Source organism: Pogona vitticeps, chromosome 5 (genome assembly GCF_051106095.1).
Source record: "Pogona vitticeps strain Pit_001003342236 chromosome 5, PviZW2.1, whole genome shotgun sequence".
NCBI classification, from domain to species: Eukaryota; Metazoa; Chordata; class Lepidosauria; order Squamata; family Agamidae; genus Pogona; species Pogona vitticeps.
Window position 1 is genome coordinate 71,317,428 of NC_135787.1, and position 23,185 is coordinate 71,340,612.

Sequence of the window (23,185 nt, forward strand, 5' to 3'; positions counted from 1 at the left end):
TAAGAACCACATTTAAGTGTCATTTAAATTGATGTAAATTTTATTGTTCAGATGAGACAGGGATGAAATTGATTTATACGGGCTGCAAAGGTTTTTTTTTTCCCCAGCTGGCCAGCATTGGCTTTTTAAAATACCTCACTTCTAAAATTGATTCAGTCAGTGCAGCTTTGTGGATGTGAACACTATTGTTTTAATTTGTGCTTATGTGGATTTTGGATGGCAAGGGCACTGCCGTTTTTCCTTTTAATTTTTTAAAAATTCTTTCTTAAAACATTTATTGCTGCATCAGTTCATCAGCACATTCAACATTACAGTCCTCAACCCTGTTCTCTCCATTTGGCCGATGAAGGAGCTGAAGGGCACAGAGTTGGCATAGAGAAGGTACAGAGTGGGCACAGAGTGGGCATGCCTGGAGGTGGAGGACAGGCATTGCCCCACAAAGGAGCTGGAAGCTTCACCCCATTCTCATTTTTTTTCATCATTAATCAGCTAGGGTCACTTCTCCAGTGTTTTCCCCTGTGGTTTCTAGTGACTATTATGACATCAGGTGACACCTCCTAGACACTGGAATTATCAGTGTATCACTTACTTTACAATAAAATTAATAAAATCAAAACCTTTAAGAACAGCATGCTCCTAAAACGGAAAGGAAATTAGTCAATTTCAACAGTATAGGCACCAACACTGGTTTAAATTACCAAAAATAAATCTATTTCTATTAAGTGCATGAGAATGCAGCTACTGATTTAAATACTACATGACTTGAACCTGATTTTTAGAAAGTCTGGACAGAAATCAGTTTGAATTACCAGAGTGACCAAAAACAGCCTGATTTTGCCAGTTACGTAGTCATCATAACAGTGGTAATCAATAATTATATAACAAACATAATCTTCTTTTCCAGTTAGGTGGTCTGATGGATTCAGTAAGCCCTTCAGGTCTGCACAAAACAAGGCATGAAGGAGAAGAAAAGGTAATGATCATTAAAATTTAACTTTCTACAACCTAAATATCTTCACCCATTACATTTTCTGGTCTATAAGTAAAAATGCCTAAGCTAATACTGTAGAAAACATTAAATGTTGATAAATGTGTGGCTTAACCTACATATAATCACATTGATTTCATTTCTCTAAGCCTCAATCTATGCCAAGGTGTGTAGAAAACAGGATTTGTGTGCCCTGAGCAAAAGAGGGACCTCCACTTAAAAGATGGTGGTCAATCTTTTCCTGCCAATGTTTTACTTTCCTTCAGTCTGTTCTTTGGCATCAATTCCATCTTTGCTGGCCTTCACAATCAGAAGCTGGTCTAGCTGAGACAGAAATACATGAAGAGAAAAGTTATGGAAAAATAAATGGTGAGGGTTTTTTTTTCCACATTTATGCCCCATTAATGTGGATCAGTCACATGAGCTTTTCAAGGCCCTTTGGTCACACTAACATTTATTACATTTATATGCCCTTTATTCTATTTTGTATGCAAATGTAGCTCATCTTCTCAATTTTGTGTTCTCAGAGCATGTTTGTCTTGGAGATGGGTCAGGCTGAAAGAGAAAGGAAGGATATAAGACAGCTGGCAATACTCTTGAAGTGCTTCTAGGCATCCAGATTTTTGAAATGAAATAAGAAGGCTAGGTGGTGGTGATGGTGGGATAACAGACATCAGAAACGTATTTCAGAGGTACAGGGGGAAAACCTGTGAATACCACATGGCTTACCTTTGCTTGGCAGTGAGCAAGTCTGGGCATGGAGGAGGTTTCTTGCTTGCACCTACAAATATTTGGATATGGTAGATGTAGGTTTCTTGAAAGTCTAAGACACTCAAACAGTCCTGTAACATGGTATCTTGTCCCACCTAATAGAGTGTCTTGTCCCCCTATTGCGAGATAAAGGGCTCCCCACTCAGGCCATTGCTACCCCAGCCTAGGCAGGAGGAACGTGAGTGAATGAGAGAGTTCCCCAATCTCAGTGGTTCCCAGTCTTGGGTCCCAAAGTGTTCTTAGACTACAACTCCCAAAAATCATGGCCAGCATAGCTAGTAGTGAAGGTTTCTGGGAGTTTTGTCCAAGAACATCTGGAGACCCAAGGTTAGAAACTACTGCCCTATTTGAATGGAGAATAAGGAGGCATAGTAATCACAGAAGGGGACATTTGAATGTTTCTAAAGACACTTTTGAATTCAGAATTTCTTTTGATTCAAATCCATTCATTCAACAGTGTCAGTCAAGTTCACCTCTCTGTGTGATAATGTGCAGGTTACTCCAATCAAGTCATCCTCTCGGCCAAAAAGACACCACTCCCCTTCTGGCACAATAGAAACAGTCGATCTTGATGCCATCCCTCTGGCAATCGCTCGCCTGGACAATAGTGCAGCAAAGCACAAACTCTCTGTCAAGCCGAAGAATCAGAGGGTTTCTAAAAAGCACAGAAGGTTGTCAAAGGTACTGAATTAATTTCTACAGTGTCAAGATGAAGTATAATTTTTTGCTGTTTCTCGTGGGACACATGGATCTGAGCAGGTTAGATAACATTTGAGTGTTACCTAACAGCAGTTTATTGAGTATTCATGTGTGCCAATCAACATCATATAATTTAGGACATTTACTACCATGAAATGTTATGATGAGCCTGAGGAATCAATTTGGTCTAAAGAGGAGGATTCTTTTTTGCCTCACCAATTAGAAACAATTTTTGTTTAGCAGAGAACAATTGACAAATAGTATCTATGTGCCTACATTACCTGTCAAAAAGATGGGTGGGGGAGAAAAAGACACATCTTCTATTCAGTTTTAACCAGCTTTTCCCTACCGAAGGATGGTGTATTGCAGTAAGAACTACAGAGATTCTTGTGGTACCATAAAGACTAACATATTTATTATGGTATAAGCTTTCAAAAGACTACCTTTCATCTTATTGGATACATGAAGTGTTATCCTGAGTAACAGGTAAATAAATATACACATGGTTGTGTGGTGGGAGAGGGCAAGAATTGTATGGTTAGGGAGATGAGGAGGTAATGAAATGCAGTAAGTACTGACAGTGTAATTGTTTTGTTCACCAGACCCATTGGATTGAATCCAGTTGGTAGTCCTGACTATATACATGGGATTTGTGTAAATATTGACTTATAAATCAACAGTCAAGCAGTGAGTCTTAGTTGGGAGTAGCAACTGGATTCTGTCAGAACATATGTATTATCAGGAAATATTATGTCATCAGTAGTCAATATTAATAACAACTATCAATGCATTTATTCCTTCATTCTTCATTTTTACAATTTTCTCTTTTATTCATGCAAACAAAGACCTTTCTCTTCAGGCAGGCTTTCCTTTACATGACTGGTTAACCAAAGGGATTGTATTCTGTTGTTTGACTTGTGCTTTTAATATTGCTGTTATTTATAAGTTTTAATACGATAGCTGTTTAATTCTTTTTAAATATTGTAATGATTTATTACTTTAGCTTTTAACTTTCTTTCTTTTAATACTGTAAGAAACCTTGGATCTTTTAGGAGAAAGGTGGCATATAAAAAATTTAAACAAACTAACAGATAAACCTACCTGGTGCGAAAGTAACCCTTCCTGCATCTGGTGGAGCGGACTGCAGCCCATGAAACCTATGTCTAATAAATGTGTTGATTGTTAAGATGCCAGAGGATTCTTTGTTGCCATTTTCCACAAATGACATCAGTTCCTAATCCACACAAAAAGTAAGGGGAAAAACGTGGGTTTATAGGTACTGTGCCTCTAATTACCAATTACTTGCGAGTGGGGAACCTGTGGAGATGACCACCTTATTCCTCTTGCTAATTTCTACACAGCATGGGGATGGTTAATGTTGGATCTCATATGCTGGTCTAGATGGATCTTTTGCCAATGTAGGAAGGCAATTCTTTTATTCCCCCTGCTCTATTTTAGGGATGAGCCTTGTGGCACAGTGGTTAAACTGCTGTACTGCAGCCAAAACTGTGCTCACGACCTGGGGTTCAATCCCAGGTAGCTGGCCCAAGGTTGACTCAGCCTTCTATCCTTCTGAGGTTGGTAAAATGAGTACCCAGCTTGCGTGTGTGTGTGTGTGCAATGTGTAGCCTGCATAATTAACTTGTAAACCACCCAGAGAGTGCTTGAAGCACTATGAGGCAGTATATAAGCAGCATGCTTTGCCTTGCTTTGCTTTGCTCTTACTCCCAGTCTTGAGGTATAAGATCTAGCAGTTGACAGTAACCTGAAGTTTTCTTAGATGAGTGGAAACACTGGGTTTCTGAATGGATACATATTCTAAATTGCAAAATATTTGTTATTTTTCACTCACATATATCCAAGGATAATTATTCCAATCTTGTACATGTCTATTCAGAAGAAAGTCTTGTTGAGTTCGGTGGGTCTTACTCCCAAAGCGAGGAGGCATAGGAGTACAACCTAAATGTTTTTTTGAGCAGATTGGTCCATATATCGATGGACTGAGTGGTTGAGAGGCCAAAACAACATAAATAAAGATATTAAGAACTTGGAGATAGCAATTGGACTTTAAAAAACTCCTCCATACTGGAAAATCTGTTTTATTATTATTTTAATTATAACAGACAAAATAAACAAAACATAACCAAATTTTTTATCATACAATTACATTAAAAGAAGAGAGGGAAAAAGAAAGAAGACAGAAGAAAGGAAAAGGAAAGAAAAACCACATGCACACATATAGCCTTGTGCTCCCCTCACAATTCAAGAATATTCGCCTATTCACATATCAATTTATATTCTTTATTTACTTCCCTAGTTTTACATTTTATGTTTTTGCTCCATTTCTTTCAAAAAACACAATGAGTCTTCACTGAAGTAAAACCTTTCCCCTTCTCAAACACATATAACAAAAACAGTTTCCATGTCTTTAAAGTCATTAGTACTCTAACTCCTTTTCTCATTTTAAGTTCACAAATTGTTTAACATTGACAGCCTTATTTCACATTTCTTTCTATCAGTCTTCCATATAAAATTGACTATTTCATTTCCAATTCTTTGCAATAATTAACCTTGCCATATTTACCATAATAATTAATTCTTTTTCTTCCCAGCTTAATTGGTTGTTACTAACCGTATTCTACAGGGCTATAATTGAAGGCATTTGTACATATTTACCCAGTGTATCCCCCTTCATGGATTGCTGCCTTCTTGTGACAAAGGGGTTTGAGTAATTCAGAGAAGCTATGGGCTATGCCGTGCAGGGACACCTAAGACAGACAGGTCATAGAGGAGAGTTTTGACTAAACGTGATCCACCTGGAGCAGGAACTGGCAAGCCACTCCAGTATCTTTGCCAAGAAAACTCCATGGACAGAAACAAAAGGCTGAAAGATATGATGTTGGAAGATGAGTCCTTTGGGTCGGAAGGCATCCAACACGCTACTGAGGAAGAGTGGAGGACAAGTACAAGTAGCTCCAGAGCTAATGAAGTGGTTGGGACAAAGCTGAAAGGCCGCTTGACTGAGGATGTGCCTGGAAGTGAAAGGAAAGTCCGATGCTGCAAAGAAAAATACTGCACAGGAACTTGAATGTAAGAGCTATGAACCTTGGTAAGCTGAATGTGATCAAACAGGAGATGGCAAGAATAAACATTGACATCCTGGGCATCAGTGAACTGAAATGGACGGGAATGGACGAATTCAATTCAGACGATTATCATATCTACTATTGTGGGCAAAAATCTCATAGAAGAAATGCCGTAGCCCTCATAGTCAACAAAAGTGGGGAAAGCTGCACTGGGATACAATCTCAAAAATGACAGAATGATTTCAATATGAATCCAAGGCAGACCTTTCAACATCACAGTAATCTAAGTTTATGCACCAACCACCAATGCTGAAGAGGCTGAAATTGACCAATTCTGTGATGACTTACAACACCTTCTAGAACTGACACCAAAGAAAGATGTTCTCATTATAGGGGACTGGAATGCTAAAGTAGGGAGTCGAGATAAAAGGAACAGGTAAGTTTGGCCTTGAAGTTCAAAATGAAGCACGGCAAAGGCTAATAGAGTTTTGCCAAGAGAACAAGCTAGTCATCACAAACACTGTTTTTCAACAACACGAGAGGCAACTCTACACATGGACATCACCAGATGGGCAATACCAAAATCAGATTATGTCCTCTGCAGCCAAAGATGGAGAAGTTCTATAAAATTTATTGCAGACTTCCAAAGAATAGCAAGGAGAGATAAGAGGGCCTTCTTACTGTAAATGAACAGTGCAAAGAAATAGAGGAAAGTAATAGAAAGGGAAAACCAGAGATCTGTTCAGGAAAATTGGAGATATTAAAGGAACATTTTGTGCAAAGATGGACATGACAAAGGACAAAAATGGTAGGGACCTAACAGAAGCAGAAGACATCAAGAAGAGGTGGCAAGAATACAGAGAGGACTTATATCAGAAAGATTTGGATGTCCCGGACAACCCAGATAGTGTGGTTGCTGACCTTGATCCGGATATCCTGGAGAGTGAAGTCAAGTGGGCCTTAGAAAGCATGGCTAACAACAAGACCAGTGGAGGTGATGGCATTCCAGTCAAACTATTGAAAACCCTAAAAGTTGACACTGTTAAGGTGCTACACTCAATATGCCAACAAGTTTGGAAAACTGAGCAGTGGCCAGAGGATTGGAAAAGATCAGTCTACATCCTAATCCCAAAGAAGGGCAGTGCCAAAGAATGCTCCAACTACTGTACAATTGCACTCATTTCACACACTAGCAAGGTAATGTTCAAAATCCTCCAAGGCAGGCTTTGGTAGTATGTGGACCAAAAACTCCCAGAAGTACAAGCTGGATTTCGAAGGGGCAGAGGAACTAGAGACCAAATTGCTAACATGTGCTGGATTATGGAGAAAGCCAGAGAGTTCCAGAAAAACATCTACTTCTGCTTCATCGACTATGCAAAAGCCTTTGACTGTGTGGACCACAACAAACTATGGCAAGTTCTTAAAGAAATGGCAGTGCCTGAACACCTTATCCATCTCCTGAGAAATCTATATGTGGGACAGGAAGCAACAGTTAGAACTGGATATGGAACAACTGATTGGTTCAAAATTTGGAAAGGAGTACAACAAGGCTGTATATTGTCCCCCTGCTTATTTAACTTATATGCAGAATACATCATGTGAAATGCTGGACTGGAGAAATCCCAAACCGGAATTAAGACTGCCAGAAGAAATATCAACAACCTCTGATATGCAGATGATAAAAATCTGATGGCAGAAAGTGAGGAGGAATTAAAGAACCTCTTAAGGAGGGTGAAAGAGGAGAGTGCCAAAAATGGTCTGAAGCTCAACATAAAAAACAATAACTAAGATCATGGCCACTGGTCCCATCACCTCTTGGCAAACAGAAAGGGAAGATATGGAGGCAGTGACGGATTTTACTCTCCTCGGCTCCATGATCACTGCAGATGGTGACAGCAGCCCCAAAATTAAAAGACGCCTGCTTCTTGGGAGGAAAGCAATGACAAACCTCGACAGCATCTTAAAAAGCAGAGACATCATCTTGCCAACAAAGGTCCACATACTCAAAGCTATGGTTTTTCCAGTAGTGATGTATGGAAGTGAGAGCTGGACCACAAAGAAGGCTGCCCGCCGAAGAATTGATGCTTTTGAATTGTGGTGCTGGAGGAGCCTCTTGAGAGTCCCCTGGACTGCAAGGAGAACAAACCTATCCATTTTGAAGGAAATCAATCCTGAGTGCTCACTGGAAGGACAGATCTTGAAGCTGAGGCTCCAATACATTGGCTATCTCATGAGAAGAGAAGACTCCCTGGAAAAGACCCTGATGTTGAGAAGGTGTGAAGGCAAGAGGAGAAGGGGACAACAGAGGACGAGATGGCTGGCCAGTGTCTCCAAAACGATGAACATGAATTTGACCCAACTCCGGGAGGCAGTGGAAGACTAAACCAGGGGTCCCCAATCCCTGCGCCGTGGATCGGTACCGGTTCATGGCCTTGGAAGGACTGGGCCTCCAGGACAGATGAGGAACGAGCAGGAGGTGAGCGGCAAGCAAAGCTCTGCCTCCTGTCAGTGCACTCCTATTAAGTTCTAATGCCACTTCTAATCTGACTGGAGGCAGAGCTTCGCTCCCCACTCCTCTCCTGCTGCTGCTAGATCAGCTCTGCCTGTGGCATTAGAATCTAATTCGGTTCTAAGCCACTGCTGATCTAAGAGGAGGCAGAACTTCAATTGAAGCTCACCTCCTGCTCCTACTCACCACTTCCTTTATGAGTTCAATTCAAAGCTATACTCCAGCAACTTACTTCATAACAAGTACTCCCCTCCCCCAGTCTTTGAGAGAATGGTCTTCAGCTAAACTGGTCCCTGATGTCAAAAAGCTTGGGGACAACTGCTCTAAGCCACCTTGGATCCTTAGGAGAAAGGCAGCATATACATATTTTAAGATAAATAGGAACTGTTCTTCACCAAATAAGCAGAGAGCCATGTGAATTGCTCTGGTTCCATCCTTCAGGCCTTGATTGGGCAAAGTATGATCCAGAGTCACATGGAATCTCTGAGGGTTTTTTTGTTTGCAGACTCTCCCATGCCCTCCCCCCCCCCCAAGGAATGGTTTCTTCCAGTAAAAAAAAAGGTTAATTGACTCTAATAGAAACATGCCAGAGCATGTTTTGGTCCCTTTTAAATAGGTTGCAGCTCTTCCCCATGCCCAGGAAATTTCTGAATTTTAGAATTGGAAATAGGTCTCTGGCTACTTCCTTCCTTCCACATTTTGTGCAGCTCCCTATGTAGAAAATTGCCCCCTGGAACTGCCAGCATTGCCCACTCACCGCCTTTATAGAGCTGGCAAAATATCCCTCTAGGCATGCAGCTTTGCCCTCCACTTTTAATGTGGCAGATGCTTTCTTCGCAAACAGCACCAGCATAGATTCTTCAGTCATATATAAAATGGTGAAGATCCAGTTGTTACACAACTGCTCTCAGATTAGTCATTGATCTAGCTTTTACATGCCAGCTAGAAGAGAATAAAATGAGACAAGAAAGCAAAATTTTCCTACACGCTGGGTAAGTGTTGAGAAAGGCAGAATTTCTGATTTCTCAATATATGTCACCAATGATGTTTTTGTTGGATTTGGGGGTGGGGGCGGGGGACAAGACAAAGCTGTACTTTTGCAATACAGATCTTTTTTCATAATTGTTATTGACATTTATGATGGAAGTTTGTTGTTTTGTTGATTTTAGACCTAGGAAGGGTTTAAGTTCAGATACTGACATCTGTTCCAGCCAGCACTGCCAATGGCCAGAGAAGAAAGGAATAGTAGTCCAGATGCCCGAGATGTTTATAAAATTTGCCTGTTGACTCAAGAGATAAAGCTGGAAATAGACATCCAATCTTTTCCAATTATGATTTTTCCTTTAAAAAAATATATTCTCAGGGCTCGTATAGCTTGTGGTTAATCTTGGAGCAGAAAATAGTCCACCCCTGCAATAAAAAACGTGCAATCTGGCCGCTCCCTATTCTTAAGCTACAAGTTGAGGTAGTCACAGCATAGTGAAAAATCAATTGATAAATCAGTTTTGAGGACTGGATCCTAAAGCTTCCATGATCTTACATTCCTTCTCATAGCATCATTCCACTGAACATATTTTTATAATTTGTTACTTGGTATCCTAATGATTAGTATCTATCTTTCTATGGTCAGGAACCTGTTTTGGAACCACTCCTGCCGTGATCCATTAGATGAGTGGTTTGACATTTTCTGATGTTCCATAAGAATGTATCTAGTACCTCATTATGCAGACAGAAGCCTCATTGAACAATGTGGTATCCACATGTGCAGCAGCAAGCTGAAGAACATGTGAAGCTCTGGTGGTGGAGCATCATTTTGTTCAGTAAAATCCTATGTACAGTGGTGCCTCACTTAGCGACGTTAATCCGTTCCAGGAAAAATGTCGCTAAGGGATTTCGTCGCTAAACGGATTTAAAAAGCCCATAGAAATGCTTTAAAACATGTTTAATGCGTTCCTATGGGCTTCAAAACTGACCTTATGTGAAGATCCTCCATTGCGGTGGCCATTTTGGGTGCCTCTAAAACGGTCGCCATTTTGTTTTTCTGGCGGCCATTTTGGAACTGCCGATCAGCTGGTCGAAAACGGGGGCTTTGCGATGATCGCTTCCATGTGATCATCGCAAAGCGATTTTTCATCATAGGGGCCATCGCAAAGCGATCGCTTTTGTGATTGCAAAAACAGTGTCGCAAAGCGGTTTCGTCGCTCAATGGAGCGATCGCTATGGGAGGCACCACTGTATATGTTATAATATGCATGTACAGATTGGAAAAGATTAAAATGTGTCATCATAAACTCCAAGTTTATTTCATTAAAATGTGAAATAACTAGTCTACAGCATATCATCCTGTTATTTCTTAGAGCAGAGAATCACAAATAAAAATGTGAAATGGATGTCTGTCTGTTTTCTGATACTAGGAACTACAGAGCGTAAAAGTGACTGAGTTTCAGCCAGGAATCCCAGAATCATTACAGGATGAAGATAAAGTCTCACAACACAATAGCCATCTTGTTGCAGACAAGCCAATCCATCTTAGAGAAGGCCAAGAACAGAAAGCAGAAGGCAAAGGAAACCAAGAAAATCACTGGGTGAACATTGAGACTGAGAAGAAAATACAAATGGCAGAAGCAAAAGTAAAAAGCTTTATGGAACCAAGAGGTCTTCAAGAATCTGAGGAACATCAAAGAGAACAAGAAAGAAAAAAGCAGAAATTTCAGGAGGAGCAACTTTTTAAAATCGAAGAGAGAAAAGTTCAAGAAGGAGAGAGACATCAAGAATGTCCAGTTCAAAGGCACAAAGGAGAAGACGAAAAGGGAGGGAAGGAGGAGGAACTTCAGGAACGTGGGGGACATCCACAAGCAGAAGATGAACCTCAGGAACAAGAGGAAGAAAAGCAGAGACATCAAGAACTGGAGGCCCAAATGCAACAGGGAGGACACAGAGATCATGAACCAGAAGCAGGGCAACAGAGGAAAGAAGAAAATCTATGTGAACTGGAGGCACAAAGGCAATGGGAAAAACAAAACCAGCAGGAACCAGAGGCACAAAAAGAACAGGAGGAACAAGAACGATGTGAACTGGAAGCACAAAGACAATGGAGAGAACAAAAACAAAGCGAATTTGAGGAACAAAAAATACAGGAAGAACAAAAACAGTGTGAACTGGAGGCACAAAGGCAACAGGAAGGGAAAAACCAGTATGAACAGGAGGCACGAAAACAAAAACAATGTGAACTAGAGGCACAAAGACAAGAAGAACAAAGACATTGTGAATTGGAGGCACAAAAACTACAGGAAAAACAAAGGCAATCTGCACTGAAGGCACAAAGACAATGGGAAGAACAAAGACAGCATGATCTAGAGATACAAGGACAACAAAAAGAACAAAAACAGTGTGAACTAGAAGCACAACAGTTACAGGAAGAACAAAGCCAATGCACACAGGGCACACAAGGAACACAGGATGAACTAAGGCAGAGAGAATTGGAAGAACAGAAACAGCAGGCAAAAAAGAGCCGCCAGGAAGAAATAGAGGACAAAAAACCACATGAAAAGCTGTTGCTGCAAGGATGGAAAGAAACAAGAGAAGATCTGGAGAAGCAAAAACAGCAGGAAGGGACACAAGGTCATCAGGATTGGGAAGAGAAGAGAGGAAGAGGAGTGGAAGAAGAAACGCATAAGGCTGAAAAGCGGGATGAACTGAGCCAACAAGTACTGCAACTACAAAAAACAGGGCAGAGACAGAAAGCATTAGAGAAACAGAAAGCTCTAGAAGGCAAAGAAAAATTGCAAGGAAAAGATAGTGCCACTAATTTGGGAAAGCAAAGGAGACCAAGGGGGCAACAGGAGAATCTGGAAGCCAGGCAAATGAGCAAGGATGAAGAAAAGCAGCAAGAACCCAAGAAGCAAATTAGGTCACCAGAATATGGAAAATGTGAATCTGCGAAATTAAAGCAGTCATGGGATGAAAAAAACACGCGACCAGAAGAACGGATACAAAGAGAAGGGGATCAAAAACTAGATGAAGAAAAAACACTGAGTTTAGAAGGACAACCGATACAGGAAAAACCAAAAGAGCAAGACAAAACCTTCCAACAGCGCCTGGACAAAAATGTGACTTCAGAAGAGACACATACAGAGACTGTGAAGACAGAACTTCCGCTGAAAGAGCGAGTAAGCCAGCAACAGATGGAGCAGGCAGACAAAGACCAGAGGAAAGAGGGGACCCTGAAGAGCAGCCAGAGGAGGAACATTGAAGCTCAGGAGCAGGAAAGAATTCTTGGAGAAGAGCTACGGTGGCAGGAAGTTGATGCAAGACAAACTATGCCACGGGGATTCACTTTCCAAGTATCATCTGGAGAAAAACAAATAATATTCCAGAAAGTGAATTTGAGCCCAGTTACTCCTGCTAAAGAGCCACCAGTTTCTTCCGACACAAAAGAGCTTAAGACACTGAAATCTGGCAAAGGTTCTCATGATCTCCCAAGCTCTTTATATGTCCCACATACCGCGATTTTGGTCACTGGAGCACAGCTCTGTGGCACTGCAGTAAACCTCAATCAGATAAAAGATACAGCTTGTAAATCTTTACTTGGCTTAACAGAAGAAAGAAAAATGGTAGATGTGGCACCACCAGAAAACACTCAGAAACTGTCTCCTGAAGCCAAGCCAAGCAGCAGTAAAATGAAGCCTGCTGAAGATCCATCAGGCAACCAGGCCGTACTAGCTGAGTGGGCTTCCATTAGATCAAAAATCTTAAAAACTGCAGAAAATGGCAAACTTCATGAGAAAGACAAAGGAAGCCTCAGTCGACACAGTGATGATTGGACATCTAAAGGGCGAAGTACTCCCCATGGTAACTTGCGGAAAACTTTGTCTGCAAATGCAAAGTTTTCTATAACTCCTGCATGGCAGAAGTTTTCAGAAGTTTCAAAGAGTAGCACTGGTGCTGAGAGTAGAGCTGGTACTGTGGCAGACAACACAACAAGAGAGTTGGGTCCATCCACTGTCCATTCAAACAGAGAAGCAGTTCATGCTGAAACAGTGTCTGGTACAGTGAATGTACACGGATCGCCTGTAGGGAAACCCAGAGTGCATCATGAAGTGGCAGATAACACAGAGGGTTGTAAATTTGCCAAAGATCTTCCATCCTTTCTTGTTCCAAGTGCTACATGTTCTCTAAGTAAAGAAATGCCCCAGTCCGAGACCTCTGATGCTACAGAAACCCCACAGAATATCAGTACAAGAAAACTAGACAAAGCTTCACCAAATGGAGAAGAAAATATTTCTCCATTTGGGGTAAAATTAAGAAGGACCAACTATTCCTTGCGCTTTCACTATGATCAGCAAGCGGAACAAAAGAAGAAGAAAAGATACAGTGCAGGAGATAGTTTTGATGGTGTTCCAACTCCTCTAGTTACACCAGACAGTGAACAAGATCCAATTAATATATTTTTAAAAGCAAGTAAGTCTCCTAGCCAAGAGAGAAAGGATACCATTTCTAATTCTGTAAAAGCTTCTTCAGTTAATACTAATCAAAGCTACATTACAGGTGGCCTGGTGCCAACTTGCAGTCATGGCTCTGCACCGAGTCAAGAGAAACCTATCTGTAAATCACCACTCCCACAAAAACCTGCACTAGCCCCAAAGCCCACCAGCCAAACTCCACCATCATCCCCTCTCTTGAAAATCCGAAGGCCTATGTTAACAGAATCTTCAGGGCAAAAGCAGGGTAAAACTGAAAGTGGCACCAGCTGGCGAAAAATGGAAGCGAAAGGAAGCACTCACCTTTCACAAACACCTGAAGAAAGGAAGAATGAAGAGGAAGAGTCTAAGGAGAAAAAATCATTTTTCCCATCCATCCCCATGCCATGGAGAGAGAAAGCCGAGAAAAAGCCAGAGCCACCGAAAAAAGGTAGGCAAAGTATCACTCCAAAATGTAGCTCTGTTGTGAAATAGAGAGCTCGGTGTGCAAAATGTCAGTCATGAAAATCAGTGTATGATTGTTCATTGTTTTATTACTTATTATTACACCTCAGCATTTTTTTTTAAAAAAATGCACATGCTACCAATGATTTCAAACATGTACGACTCATTGATAAAGTCATTATTTTCATTTGTAAAACAGCTATTTTAGATTTAGAACCACGAAAAGTTTTTGAACTATATGGCATCAAAGGAAAGGAAAGGGAAAAAAGAATAATCTGTAACTCATTTTGATGTATATACAGAGTCTGTAGGTCACTATTTATAAATAATACAATTTGTGGCTAGATTTTTTTAAGTGGAGGGTAATGTGGGTGTAACCTGTTATATTTCTCATTAATATAATAAGTAATGACAGAATCCTTTTAGGAGTAATGAATAACATTTCATTTTTTTCAAAGAAAGTTACTTTTTAATACTGTATTATTCAAAGGTTAAATTTTAAGGGCCCTTCAAAGCTTTTAAATAGCAATTTCAATGGGAATTCTCTACGTTTTATGCTATATTTAAACCATTGTATTTTAAGAAGTGGAATCAAAATTGATGACTAGAAGGGATCAGAGAGTAGTTCCCTGTATTTTTTCTGAGTTGCTGATAGCAAGAATAAAACATGTGACTGATGCATCACAAACCTTTGTGGTTGGGGCCATTATAATGGTAGCAACAATTTGACTGCCCCAAAGCAATGAGCAACATGATGATTTAATTTTTCAAAAATAAGTTTATAAGATATGTTTAAATGTAAATCTGCCAAATTAATGTTGAAATATTCCTGCATGTGCAGTATTGTGTAGAGGAATTATGTGAACGGGAAATGCATGTTTAGTTTGCCTAGTTGCATCCTTTGACCATATCAACCATTTTCAAGGCTTACATGACAGTAAAGCTCATAGCAATTATTTGTAATTCAGAACAGATGTTTAGTTGCTAGTTTGTATACATGTGCAGAGAGAAGTGTGTATCCAAGCATGTTCACGTGTGGGAAATTGGGCACCACTGCAGTCTGGGTAGAATGGTCCTTAGTATACAGTATAATTCAGAAACAGAAAATATGGAAAAATAATGAATAGGCTATCCGTCTGTGAAGCCAGAGATCAGGAGTTTAATACCTCACTGTTCCTCTAAGGAGAAGAGCCAGCCTGGGTGGCCTTGGGCAAGCTGCACAGTCCCAGGGCTCCCCCAGAAGAAGAGAATGGCAAACCACTTTTGATTACCCTTTATCTAGATAACCCTGAAAAGAGCTGCCAGAAGTTAGAACTGACTTGACAAAACACAATTATTATTATTTATGAATGAATGAATGGAATAGTTAGCTAAGAAAACAGAATTTACTTAAAGTGTATTTCAACTTTGGAGGCCCAGAATTATATGTAATAGAAACCTATGGATTTTTATTCCATCCAAATAAGAAGAAGAGGAAGAAGACAGGACACTTGAGAAGATAGTGTATAGGGAATGCTGGATATGGCTCTGTCTTCATCTTAGTAAGGTAGGGCACCCATATGCAGATATTGTATGTGTATTCCTACAGAGATTCGTGCTTGGGAATTTTCTTATTCACTTCAGTGGAGGGTGCAGTTTTGCACATTTATCTCTCTATTAATGCAGAACTTCTGTTCCGTTGAAATGAATGGAGAAGCCATTGCTAATGAAACAGTTTTGTGCAACATGGGAGCAAGAGGTCATAGCTGCACAGAGATGTCCTTTCTGTGAACATCTTGTATGTGGACTTCTAGACTCCACGTTCTATGTGTCATTTACCATCTTGAAAGTTTGCTCAAATATTTCAGAATAGCATATCAAATAACTCCAAAATTAACCCCCCCACATACAGACGCTTTCCAGAAATAGACCAAGGTACTTTTGCTCACAGATGCTATAGATTAAACAAGCTTTGACATTTCTAGGGCAGCTCACATCAAGACCTAAGAAAGCAAAAAGTTGATAACAAAATTTGAACAAGTCAGCTGTGCTGAAGTCTCATCCAATTCCCCCTCCCTGCCTGAAAGAATATCAAAGCCACATCCAAGGGAAAAAGAGAAACAGGAATACTTTTAAGTGCTATGTTGGTACTACTAGTAAATACAATGGCCCCTTACACAGAAAATGAAGTGAAGTAGAATAACTGAGATTTTGGATAGTCTGGGTGGAATTCTGCTCATTCCTTCTACAGTGGGGTCTCGACTTACGAACTTAATCCGTATTGGAAGGCAGTTCTCAGGTCGAAAAGTTCTTAAGTCGAATCTTCATTTCCCATAGGAATGCATTGAAAACCATTTAATCCGTATCTGCTCTTTTCGTCCATAGAAACTAATGGGAAGCTGCTATTCCGCCTTCTGCCACTAGAGGGGGATATTTTTTCTTTTTTCCTTTTAACCTAAGATGACTTAGCTTTTTAAAAAAGGAAAAAAAGAGTTCGTAACTCGAATCTAAGTTCATAAGTCGAGTCCATATATTCCTATGAGAGCAGTTCGTAAGTCAAAACGTTCGTATGTCGAGCCGTTCATAAGTCGAGACCCCACTGTACATGCACAGTGGTCGATTAGGCAAGCAGCTGCATGGTTTCCAATCGTGTCTAAGTATATGCTGTTTGATGCCTCCTCATGCAAGCCAAGAATCTGTTGAGCCACTGTGGACAGTTGTACAGGCAAAAGGAACAAAGAGGATTTTACCCTTTGCCACCACAAATTGGTGCTAATTAATGAAATGCCAATCATGTTCCTTGTCGTATGACAGTCAAGGAAGCAGGACCTTATTATTTACAGTAGTACCTTGGTTTACGAATTTAATGAGTTATACGGGATGTTATGTAAAGTGAACATTTCATTAAACTGGAATGCGGATTGCCGTAGGAATGGGGGCAGCGCTATAGCAATGCATCCTGGGGAAACCGGGAAAAAAAACGTAAACCAAGGCATCGTTTTCAACGGATTTCCTTTCGTACTCTGAAAATGACGTTAACCAAGGTGTTCATAAATCGAGGTACTCCTGTAGTGGCAATTTGGGGGATGTGCTGTTGCAATTTAAACAATTTCAATTACATGCTGACAGAAGTCAAGCTCTTCTTTTTTTTAAAAAAAATAATCTTGATTGGAGCACTGTGGAGCAAAACCTCTCAGTGTGTTGGAACCAGATTGCAGCGTTGTTACTCTGTGGAACTCTTTGCCACAGGATGTGGTAATGGCATCTGGCCTAGATGCCTTTAAAAGGGGATTGGATAGATTTCTGGAGGAAAAGTCAATTGCAGATTACAAGCCATGATGGGGATGTATTATCTCCAGGCTTAGAAGGAAGGTACCTCAAAATGCCAGATGTGGGGGAGTAGTATCAGGAGACAGTTATCTAGTTGTCTCATGTGCTCCCAGAGGCATCTGGTGGGGCCACTGTTAGATCCAGGAAGCTGGACTAGATGGGCCCTTGGCCTGATCCAGCAGGGCTCTTCCAATGAATTGTGTTTAGCTAGGTTGCAGAAGCAAAATTCCTTCTTCCTCCTCTTCACTGTAGTCCCCCTAGCTTACTGAAAATTTTACACTAAATAGGGTGAACTGTGGTGTGGCAGTGGAGGGAGCAATATTCCCAGGAAACGAGACACAAAAACCTTCTTTGAGCAAAACCCTTCCATCCATGAAGGCAGATCCTAGAATTTACCTCAAAAACGGATGGAGGATGAGAAAGTAGTAAGTACTGAATTTCAGTGCACACAAGCCAGAAACGGATGTTAGCATGTGACTGGATGAAGAAAAATATTAACTAGTAAAAGCAACTGTGTGTCACAGCATGGATTTCTCTCACCTTCAGGATTATACAAACTAACTAGTTTTATTTTGGGGATTTGTCATCAGGACTTGTGCATGTGATTTCTTTGAAGTCTGATTTCACAGACATGGAAAGACTGCTGTGGACCACTCTGCAACATTAGCAGTACTTTCAGGTCTAATTACAGTCTGTCTCCATCATTTGTGTCTTGCCACCATGTTCAAGACACCATGAGTGCTAGACAAGTCTGAAAATGCTGCATTTTGTGCACTGTTCTGTTGAGGTTTATAGGCCGCAATCGATATCATAACAGTACTAACTTTTAAGGAGACAACAAGCTAGGCCACATAACTAACAACATTCTGCACAAGCTCTCTTTTTTGCAATTTTCCCTGTATATATTCTATGTTAAAACAGAGCCTCTTTGTGTTGTCTTCCATTTTCTAGATCGGCCAGTTCTTCAGAGCAGACATTCTATTGATGGTTCCAAGCTGGTGGAAAAAGTTGAATCTGCTCAGCCGCTCTGGATCACATTGGCATTACAAAAGCAGAAAGGTTTTCGAGAACAACAAGCAACCAGGGAGGAAAGGAGGCAAGCCAGGGAGGCAAAGCAAGCTGAGAAACTTGCTAAAGAACCTGTAAGTACATGAGATTTCAAATTATTTCAAAAAGAAAACCAATCACATCCCAAATGATGTGATATTTGGGGTTTTTCTTTTCTTTCCTTTCTTTCCTTTCTTTCCTTCCTCTCTTTCTTTCTTTCCTTCCTTCCTCTCTTTCCTCTCTTTCCTCCTTTCCTCCTTTCCTTTTTCCTTCTTTCCTTTTTCCTTCTTTCCTTCCTCCCCTTCTTTCTTTCCTTCCTCCCTTTCTTTCTTTCTTTCCTTCCTCCCTTTCTTCCTCCCTTTCTTTCTTTCTTCCTTTCTTCCTTTCTTCCTTTCTTCCTTCCTTCCTTCCTTCCTTCCTTCCTTCCTTCCTTCCTTCCTTCCTTCCTTCCTTCCTTCCTTCCTTCCTTCCTTCCTTCCTTCCTTCCTTCCTTCCTTCCTTCCTTCCTTCCTTCCTTCCTTCCCCGGTGTTCTCAGATTTTCAGTATGGTTGAACCTTTATTTAGTAAAAGAGTGGAGAAATTAAGAGGCTCAACTAAAGATTCATTCAGTATAGTGGCCTGTTCATAATAAAGGTATATGGTTAAAAACTGGAGTGTTCAGAGAGCTGTGAGTCAGTAAAATCCCAGCTCATTTCTAAGTATATTTTGTGCTCTTAATAGAGGAATGCAACATTTTTCATGTTACTTGATAAATAGGATGGAAAGCTGATCTTTCAGAGTAGTCTTATTAATAAAAATTGGTATTTTAGAATTTGAGTAAAAATCCCCCATTGCAGAAAAATACATACCTTGGCCTAAATCTAGTTGTCAGCCCAAAACAGAGTAGGCTTACTGAATTGCATTGTTTATGTAAGTTCATTTATTTCAGTAAATGTATTCTAGTTAATAACAGCTGGATGTGCTTTAGATAAATGCTATGTGAATTATTATAAATGGCAACAAGCAAAAATGTCCTCCTATATACATACACACACATGCACAGATTTGTTAAGATCAAAAGTATGAGACGTGAAAAAGGCTTCAGAGCACTATAAAACTTTATAACACCCCGTTATAGTCTGAGTCTGTGGTGGTCTGTCACAGCTCAGCCCTTATCCCTGAAAGGGTTAAATACCAGTGTGAACCACATAGTCATGACATTTGTGTCAAGGTTCATCGGGCTATCAAGGTATAAGTTTGTCCAGTTTAGAAATTTTCATCAGAGCTAAAGAAACTTGCCTGGAATATGTAAGAAAAATGCCTTCTTTATTTTTTCACCCAAATGCTATATTTTGACCTTTGCTACTGAAATACTAAAGTCTGTATTTAATAAACCTTTCTTCTAACGTTATTACAAGTTAACTCCATGTTTTTGACTCCATACTTAATTTAGCTCATTGAAGATAATTGGTCAGAACACACAATGAGCTCTAACAGTTTGGACCGAACAAAAGGTTATCAAATACAGTTTGCTCTATGTAGAAGCCCTCTGTTTTGTCTTTTGTGTACCTAGATTCCATTTGTACTCTAGACCAGCGGTCCCCAATCTTTTTGAGACCATGGACCAGCTGAGCCTCTTCAATAGGCAAAAGTCCAATAAGCCAGTCCTATATCAGAAGTCCAGAAAATGCAAAGCAGATACCAAAATGCCAAAGCCAAAACACAAACCGTAGTCAGAAGTCAGAGTCCAAAGCCAAGGGTCCAGAAAACAAGGTCCAAGATAAGCAGGGGCGTGGATGCAAGCCAGAGTGTTGACTTGTTGCTTCCAAGCCTTCTAGGTGCAGATTATATAGCAAAACAGTCATCAGACTCTTAGAAGCCTTCCATCCTGTTAAAACTCAGGACTGATTCACCTGATGTTCCTGTGGGAAGCATTCATGCGATCCTCAGACCTTCGTGTCATGAGTCTTTGCCAAAGTTTATCCCTTACTCTGACTACTAGGGGAGGAGAATCTGGTGGTGACTCAGCTGTCTGTGCTTCTAATTGCCCAACATTTTCCTCAGCTGTAATTAACCCCTCAGATTCCAGATCTTCGGCTGAATTCATGACACACGCACGCGTGTGCGCAAACCAGTTATGGGGAGGGGAGTGCGTGTGGGGAGGTGGGAGGTCTGTCTCCATGGCCCGGTCCGGCTCAGGCCATGGACCAGCACTGGGCCACAGACTGGTGGTTGACAACCTCTGCTCTAGACCAGTGGTTCTTAACGTGGGCGATAATGCCCCCCAGTGGGCGATTTCATTTTTCAGGGGGGCGGTAGAATGAAAAGGGGCGGCGTGGGGGCAGTAGAGCAGAAGGGGGCGGTAGGGGGCGCTGGAGCAAGCCAAATCTGTGAAGATGGCTGCAGCCTTTTTACAATGTGCATGAATATATATTTTCATCCAAATCTTAATTTAGTTTCAGAGTTTTCATCTTGAAATTTTTAGTTCCTGCATTGCGGGGTTTTTTTAATGCCCTTTTTATATTTCTTTTTGCATCTTAAAATTCGCTTGCAACTAAATCATTAAATGTTACTTTTGGAGGGCTTTTCATTTTCTTGGAATTGAATTTTGTTTTCAGGGGTCATTGGATTTAAGTGTCTTAAGTAAGTAAGTAAGTAAGTAAGTAAGTAAGTAAGTAAGTAAGTAAGTAAGTAAGTAAGTAAGTAAGTAAGTAAGTAAATAAATAAATAAATAAATAAATAAATAAATAAATAGGATATTATCACCACGGGGAGGGGGGCGATGATAACTTCCTCAATGGCTCAAGGGGGCGTTTCTTTCAAAAAGGTTAAAAACCACTGCTCTAGACCACTAGTCTAGATACATGTTTTGCATTTCTAACTCTTCTTTGGACTTTAAATCACGAGCTTTTAAAATAAATCTTGATGTCTTAAAAGTGTTGCTTCTGTCATGAGCTTAGGTTGTGTAAAGGCCTCTATAGGTGATACCCAGCCTGGTGTTTTTTGGTAAATTTGCTGTATGATCTTTTTTCAAGTCCCTAGTAGGGCTTTTCTTATCATATGTGATTTGAAACTTTTCTGCTCTTTATCTTTTAATACCATAAAAAGCATGCAAACCTAACTGTAGATCATGTCCTTCCAACGTGAATAGTCTATTGTTATCTAAGGCTATTTGTTCCTTTATCCAGATTAATACACAGGCTCTATAATACAATGTCCAGTCTGGGAGACCAAAACCTGCTCTTTGTTTGGTATTTCACATTGCTTTGATTTTAATTCTTGGGGGTTTTTTTACCTTCCTAAACAAATCTCATGATTATCTTAGTTCTTGGAAAAGTTAATCTTGGAATTAAGTTCTTGGAAAAATGACTGTTTTACTATTACAGGAATTGTCTGAAATAAAAATAAAATTTTAGGTAAAATATTCAGTTTGATGGTTGCTATTCTTCCCATCAACGATAGCTGTAATTTATCCCATCTCCCCAAGCTTGTCTGTATCTCTTTATTCAATTTCATATAATTGTCTTTGAATAGTGTACTTGTTTTCTTTGTGATTTGAATTCCTAAGTATCTGACTCTCTTCTCTTCTTTCTCTTCTGGAAAGTTAATTTCTGTCTTTCTATTAATTTCTGTCATTCTTGATCTCTCATATTTTTATCAAGTATTTTTTTTAGTTTATTTTCCTTCCCACTAAGTCTCCAAAATTTGTCAGCATCTCCATCAGGTCTTTAATTGAGTCCAGTGGGTCTTCCAATATAATAACTAGGTCATCTGCAAACGCTTGGAACTTGAAAACATGTCCTCTTACTTTTAGTCCTTCTATTTCCTTTTTGTCTCTAATTTGCTTGGTTAATATTTCTAGAGTAAGAATGAATAATGGTGGAGAGAGTGGGCACCCCTGTCTTGTACCTTTCTGTATTTGCATTTCTTTCATCAGCTCTCCATTGATTCTGCTGGGTATATATTGTTTTAATTAATTTCAAAAATCTTTCTCCCACTTGTAGCACCTCCAGTTGCTGGAGCTTAAAATTCCAGTTCAGATTATCAAAAACTTTCTCTGTATCCAAGAATATCATAGTCATTTGCTTTTCTGGGTGAGGTTCGTAATGTTCCAAAGTATTTAAGATTATCCTTATGTTATTTTTCATCTGCCTTGTTTGGGAGGAAGCCTGATTAGTTTTTGTGTTGCCAACATGGTTGCATGTATTTTATAATCTACATTTAGTAATGAAATCGGTCTATAATTTTTAATTTCTTTACCCTCCGTGTTTTCCTTATGTATGAGAGAGATTGTCACTTTGGACCACGTTGGTGGTAAGTCTCCCTTTTCCTTAATAAATTCCAAGAGTTTCTTATTTGGTTTAAGCAATACATCTTCCAATTCTTTGTAATATTCACCTGGAAGTCCATCTGGGCCTGGCGATTTCCCTTTTTTAATTGCTTTTTGAGGGCTTCTGCAATTTCTGTAAATGTTAAAGGGTCATTTAAAGATTGGATTTGATCTTTGGTCAGTTTCATTTTATTGTACAGTATTTCAGCACATATTCTTTCTGAGATTCCTTATCTACTTCCTTTTTGCTGTATAAATTTTGATAGAAGTCCTCTATAATCTTCTTTATTTCTTCTTGTTTAAATTTCTCGGTCCCTGTTTTGTCTTTCAGTGTTTGTATTTTTGTTTTCTCCTTCTCTTTCCTTAATTTATATGCTAACCATCTCCTTGGTTTGTTTGCATTTTTTAAAAATTGTTTCGCGAATTTAAGCTTCTTTGCAGTTTTCTCAGTAAGCAATATATTTATCTGGTGTTGTACTAACTTTATCTTCTCTTTCAATTCTGTGTTTGATGAATTTTGTTTCAACTGTAGTTCATCTGAG

General features: G+C 39.8%; 1 protein-coding gene across 8 annotated transcripts in view; it reads left to right on the top strand.

The window, feature by feature from the left end:
- The window catches only part of CRACD (capping protein inhibiting regulator of actin dynamics), a 179,006-nt gene that overhangs the window by 138,565 nt on the left and 17,256 nt on the right, over nt 1-23,185 (top strand). For 7 of the 8 annotated variants that reach the window (XM_078394696.1, XM_073001219.2, XM_073001220.2 and 4 more), the window contains 4 exons: nt 905-973; nt 2,255-2,440; nt 10,468-13,963; nt 18,238-18,428. In XM_078394696.1, coding sequence (XP_078250822.1) covers nt 905-973; nt 2,255-2,440; nt 10,468-13,963; nt 18,238-18,428 — 3,942 coding nt within the window. Of the gene's footprint in view, nt 1-904; nt 974-2,254; nt 2,441-10,467; nt 13,964-15,446; nt 17,104-18,237; nt 18,429-23,185 lie in introns of those variants that run through there. The other variant, XM_078394697.1, reaches the window with a different exon arrangement.